Below are 6,417 nucleotides of genomic sequence, written 5' to 3'. Positions count from 1 at the left end.
CATGAGTTGTAACTTATAAAACCTTCATTATTTTAGCATTATATCTTAAATGTACATTATTGTTTCTGTAATAGAAAAGCTTCGTTGTAAAGACTTGATTGCATTCCTTTAAATTATATTTTTCCATCGGTACATTTATTAATTGAACTACGGTATATCTTTTTATAAGTTTTAAAATGACCAGAAGATGGTACCCTTTCACCAATCGTTGCCGCTTTCGCCACGAGAGTATGGCGACGAATTGATGACGTCGCTTTCATGCGCCGGATATGTAAACCACCAAATGCTGATGTGTTACAAGAAATCCCACCGCAGAGAGACTTTTAAGTTCATATTATTGATGCAGTAAGAAAATAATAACGGAAATCAGCAGTGGCGGGTCACAGGTCGATGTCAAAGAAGACGCAGAGAAAGAAATCAGCAGCAGCGGGTCAGAGAGCCAATGGCGGTGAGAGAATCTAACACATGCAGCTACAACAGTGACAGACTGAGACAGAAAATACTGGCTGATTCACCTGTTCATTTAAGTATATACTTTACTATAGAGGATGATGCAGTGCATGGTGACTGAACTCAGTGAAATCACTGCTGCCAGCAGCAGAAGAAGCTAACCAGCTGTCTGAGTAGGGTATAATAAGTTCAAAAATGTGTTTTATGGCTGTTCATTACACAAACAGACTATTTCACATAGCTGAATCTCAGTTTCGATTGGTCCAAAGGGTGCCTGATAATCAAAAGCAGGTTTAATAACTTCTGGGATATTAGCTGTAAACCTATTCAGATGCAGCCTCATCATGCTGTCCCATCAAAATCCCTATATATGACTTTATTTATCTAAAAAGTTTATTAACTATACATTGCATGTAACCATTATGACTTTATAATGTGGTACAATGAACAGAAAAAAGCAAAAGCAGCATAATAATACGTGAACACAAATTTACAACAAAAGAGTGCTGTTATGATAATTACATTAGCTTTGGAGAACTTAATTGTATAGACAAACATATTCAGTATGAATGTATGTGGAATTCTTGATTTAAAAAGATATGAAACTAAAGATAAACTAAAACTTTCTCACATCACAAGTTTCCAGTGTTTCCACTTCCAGTTTCAAGTATTTATGGCACTTTATATCTAAAAGTAGATTGTGGGACTCCACTGACTGAGAATGCATTGATTGGTTGATGAGGTGGAAAAACAGTCTAACATTACCAAATGTTGTCCCTCTTTGTTTTGCCCCACAGCCCAAAGGTAAGGTTGGCACGAAGGGAAAGAAGCAGATCTATGAGGAGAATGAGGCGACGCTGAAATTTTACATACGAGTCATCCTAGGAGCAAATGTAAGAGCCTCAAAGTTGCTGTTGTCTTGTTTCACTGAATTAAATGGACCCCGCAGTCCTTGAAATTATTTAGGTCACATAAATTTAACATCCCCAATAAAATATCTGTGTCATTTCATCTGGTTGGATTAATGCTTTTATTCATTACTTTGTCAACCTTTAGATCTACAAACTCTAGATTATTCACCCAGCCCTGTTGCCTGTCTTGTTGCACTGTCTAACACCAGACCCAATGTTAATTTTGAAAGCATGTTTAAGCTGTTTCACATTATTTTTAGGTTAAAAACCTTCATGTATAATTGAACTGTCAGTTCTGTTAAGAATTAATTGGGGCTGGGCAGTGTAGAATACATCATATTTTACAGTATTGGCTGATTAATTTCAATTACAATATCAATATTAATAAAAGTAAGATATGGGTGTAACTTTGTACAGTGATTTAAATGGGAGAACAGTCTGTTTTTGGTTATTAAATACCGTAGAATTAAATTACTTCATCATATTGATGCAGTAATCCTGTTTATCAAAGTTACCATTATGCTGTCCTGCTCATCTGTTTCAATATTGCAACAGATATTAAAGAAATTGATACCTGGGTATAAATTGTATGGATGATTCTTTGATGGATGTGACTACAGCTTTACATTATATTCATGATTTGATAAATACTCTTAAGCTTTTCTTAACAATTGAAGAAACTGTTTAGTCAACAGTCTAAACCCTGAGATATCCAATTGACTGTCAAACATGACAAAAATAAAAGACTGAAATGATTTCAATTATTAAAATAATTGCAGATTAATTTTACGTGGTCTTCTAGTCATTGTCGCTCTGTTGAACTCTCTTATCTTTTAACCTCACTTCAAATAATTTGCTTGTCTCCCCAGGCTATATATGCTGCTGTAAATCTTTTGGTTTTCTACAGTTCGTCTACATTTTGGACATGGGTGAGTGTATTTCATTTTCTAAAATCTCAATATCCTTATATACCCGTATGTAGTTTCCTCTAACACTGCTCACCGTCTTGGATCTAAACCTTGTTTTCCTGTAGCTGCTGCTGGTGTTTGCATTAGCGGTGTATGTCGGGAGTTATCGCTCCATGTCTGCCATGGCCAAGCCAGTGTTTGCTGAGGATGGAAGTCTACTGGATGGAGGTATAGACTTAAACATGGAGCAGGGAATGGCAGAGTAAGTATCAAAATTTACTGGATAGAGAAGTTTCATCTTTAGTCTTCTTCCCCTTTAAAACATGGCACTAGATCAGACTTAATGGAACTACTTTTTGCACATAGTTTTATATTCAGGTGACGTAACTGATGAAGAGAGTGAGATTTTGATTAAAGTGTCGGTTGTTGTAAAGTTAAGGCTGCTTTCAAATGTTACCTTGCTCTCCTGGTATTGATACCTGTGTTGATGCCTTTTGACATTCAGCCTTTATTCTTTCCTAACCTCCTGATGGATGGAGTTAATGGGGACAGGAAGCTTTTCAGAGATAACTCAGGGCTGGAGATACTGTTCACCCTCCTCCACCGTGTAAATAATTGAATTCATATTTTTGCTTGGAGGTGACAATGTTTGATGGAAAATGTAATAAACAGAAATGCTGAAGTTGAACATCAGTCAGTGCTAAGGCAGTGAGTGATAGTTTTCCTGAGATGTGAATAAATGTGAATGCACATAAAACATTTAAATTATAATATTTTATTTTCTTACTTAAAACCCTTGAATTCATTGTGCCCCTCAACTTCTGAAACCCTGCTTACATCTGGAGAACACAAAGATGTTCTCCTGTGTGCACAGGAACATGTAATTTTCTAGTGTTTATTGTCTGTGTGTTTTTGTTTTAGGCACCTGAAGGACGTCATCCTGCTCACAGCAATAGTACAAGTTCTCAGCGTAATTTCCTCGTATTTCTGGTATCTCTGGCTGCTGGTAAGAGCTTTTGTGGAAGACGTTTCATGTCCTGTTTCCATTATAAATCCTATGGGATGGCTGTTCTCTCTGATACACTCCTTCCTCATGTCTCATAATTTGACCCTGTCTTCTGTGTCAGGCTCCGGCACGTGCCCTGCACCTGCTTTGGGTAAACTTTCTGGGCCCCTGGTTCATGGCAGAAAGTCCGTCGGCACCAGAGGAAGTGAATGAGAAGAAGCAGAGAAGACAAGAGCGCAGACAGATGAAGAGATTCTGATGCTGCAGAGCAGAAGGAGCAGTATTTTTATACAGGGAATCTAATACACAGATAGCGCAGAACTCATAAGTTATTCGGGAAGAAATTCATTTATTAAGTTAAAGTCAATCCAAATCTGATCATCAGTGGAATCTTGTTTGTTTTCTTTCTGCTTTTCTCCTATAATGTAATTTTCTCCCTAAATTATAAAATGAAATGTTCCCCATAAGATAACATCACAGTCCAAACATCATGTATGCTCATGCAGAGATTTAAGATTTTTACTGTTGCACAATCTCGTCACACTGCCCCACAGCAGATTTACATCCCACAAACAATCCTGTGATGCAGTGAGGAAAATGAGTCCGACCATAGCCAACTGTTTTTTTCTTTCAGTGCAACTTTCATATGGCAAGTTTTTTTTCTTCATTTATGTCTAATTTTATTTCTCAATAATGTTTGATTGAACCGAGTTCATCGGTGCGCCTTCATTACAGAGCTGAGATATTGTTTGTGAGCTACTAAGTCTTATAAATTCAGCAAGTTTTAATAAGAAAAAAGGAACATTTTTACAATAAAAATCTTCCTCCAGAGTTTTTTGGGCTGATCACATGTGTTTCAAAAAGCTTTATTATTTGTTCTGAGAAATTTGTGCCTGTTTCGTTCATGTTGTGCCTTTAGTCAGGACTTCACATAAGCACTTTTTCTTGGTTTTGGTGCGCTAATAAAAAAAGGGTTCAAGCACAAGAAACACTGGTTTTAAAATGGCTTGCGCCATCATACTGTAATGAGTTGTAATGTAATCCTCAATTATACATTTGGAATTGTATCCTCCGTAATGAAATGTAGGAATGTTTGGCCTAAGTCCCAGTGAAGTGTACCGTAAAAGGCCATGAGAGTTCAAATGTTTCATATTTTACTCCTTAGAGTAGATGGAGCTTTTTAGCATATTTTTTTTGCTTTCCATGGCTTTGGTTATTGTTTTTCTTTTTGTCATTCCATTTATTTCACCTCCTCATTCGATTTTATCTGAGAAACTGGAAACATCTGTTGCAGCAAACTTTTGTTTTGGCAGAGATTTGAGTTGCATTATATGATGATTTTGGGGAAAAATTAAGCTTCCTGACAAAGTTTTTCTTTCATTTTCTGAAAAGGCAATTAATGTGGAGCGTAGCTTAATGGTGAAAAGCTATATAACACTTTATTCAAAAAGTAATTGAAACGTTCATGAAAATTAAATCCATGTATTTGCTATTTAATGGCTGAAACTCTTTATGTAATGATGTCACAGTTACCTTGCTGATGATGACATTGGCCTTTGCTGCAAGTTGAGCGACTTGATTTTGTATCTTTGCTAGTTTTATTTCATTGATGGGACAACAGTTACTCTAGTTTTTTCCCCCCTAAGAGTTACACGTGTAGTATTGATTCGGTGTAATACAATGACTTTGTGCTAATCAGCTCTTTGTGGACCGCTGTACTTTTGTTATTGCTAAAAAAGGAGGGAAAGTGCATCATGCAAGTCACAATGAGCACAGCTGTTTATTCGGGCAATCGGGATGCTAACAGGTGGAGACACTGATGGAGGATGTGGAGGATGAAGACAACGACCTTCTGACCGAGCTGCATTAGAACTGTAAGTGAGCGTCGTGAGTTGTAATTAAACTACTTCTGTTATGTACCACGTTTCTCAGGCTAACGTTATCTACGGCTAGCTACTGCCAACAAGCAGGAGTTGTGTAGTTCTGATTCCATGGTTACCAGTAGGACTATTTTAGATCCATACCTCCCTCTATCACAAAACCCTTCCGCCGTTATGAAATGTCAAACAATAGTGTCCATTGCGATTTTTTCCGATAGGCCTAGCTTTTTTTTTTGTTGAAAATCTAAAATACTATTTTTATATTGCTGGGTAAATTACCAAAATAACCAATGTTTTCAATCCACATAGAGTAAAATAATCCTTTAATGTACCGTAATTGAGAACAAAAATTAGAACATGATGGTAGAAAATAGATCTTTATTATTAGTGTACCTAGAAAAATTAGATCTGTTGAGCTTCAGCAATGTGCAGCTTGATAAATTTGATAATTAAAAGCGAAAAGAGGCAGATAAAAATAAGTTCAAATTATAAATACAAAGCCAAGCTTAAAAAAATGAGACAAAAGGACTGAAACTAGTTGTGTTTAGACTTTTATTTACTTTATCTGATATATTTTAACTTAAGACGTTCTTACTACGTAATAATTGTCAATAATACTACCCTTTTAAATGCCACCATTGCTTCCTGCCTACTCTTATATAACTAATTAATATTGTTTTTCTCATAGGCACTGTCTGCATTAACCCATACACTTTATATTTCATATTTTCACTTATATTTGAGTTGTTTTTTGTATGTCTCTAATTTTGTAATGTATTTTTGGAGCTATGTTGCACTATAATTTCTTTCAGGATTAATAAAGTTCTTTCTTATCTTATCTTAAACAAAACAATGGCGGTTTCGTTGCAGCATGTAGTCTAAAAAGTCACCACACCTAGAGATTTGTAGTTTTCACTGGATAGTTACATGTCACCAAAAACCTCAGTTAAGTCTTTTAAAAGATTAGTTTTTATTTCCTTTTCAATATTAAAATTTTGATTTAATTCCTAGTTGAAGATGTGAACACTCCTGTCTTGATGTGGCAGCTTCAGCTCAAGAGGAAAGCAAGCAGGTTGTTTAGTATTATTGACATGCAGACTAATTAAGTGGAAGATCACATTAACATCAAACATCATCACCTGCTATGGAAACGGCTTACATTCTGAGATTAGAGCTGACAAATCAGCGTTTACATGACCAAATACCAAAGAAATGCGAAAGCACTTGGCTCACAGATGCATTCAATATTTCAGTTTCCATCC

General features: G+C 36.0%; 1 protein-coding gene across 1 annotated transcript; it reads left to right on the top strand.

The window, feature by feature from the left end:
- The first annotated feature begins 280 nt into the window (after positions 1–280).
- Positions 281–4,973, top strand: tmem208 (transmembrane protein 208). The gene is made up of 6 exons (XM_069660336.1): positions 281–448; positions 1,248–1,343; positions 2,231–2,290; positions 2,395–2,531; positions 3,191–3,275; positions 3,397–4,973. The coding sequence occupies exons 1-6, from the start codon at positions 443–445 to the stop codon at positions 3,532–3,534; spliced, it is 522 nt and encodes a 173-aa protein (XP_069516437.1). The 5' UTR covers positions 281–442; the 3' UTR covers positions 3,535–4,973.
- Positions 4,974–6,417: the final 1,444 nt, after the last annotated feature.

Source organism: Semicossyphus pulcher, unplaced genomic scaffold (assembly GCF_022749685.1).
Source record: "Semicossyphus pulcher isolate SPU_LCO1_2020_fin unplaced genomic scaffold, fSemPul1.0.p SCAF_1, whole genome shotgun sequence".
Classification (NCBI taxonomy): Eukaryota; Metazoa; Chordata; class Actinopteri; order Labriformes; family Labridae; genus Semicossyphus; species Semicossyphus pulcher.
Note: the sequence above shows the minus strand (reverse complement) of the source record. Positions and strands in the feature narration are given on the sequence as shown.

Coding starts and splice junctions, on each gene's coding strand:
- tmem208 (XM_069660336.1), top strand. Junction 1,344..2,230: donor GAGTCATCCTAGGAGCAAAT/GTAAGAGCCTCA, acceptor TTGTCTCCCCAG/GCTATATATGCTGCTGTAAA. Junction 2,291..2,394: donor CGTCTACATTTTGGACATGG/GTGAGTGTATTT, acceptor GTTTTCCTGTAG/CTGCTGCTGGTGTTTGCATT.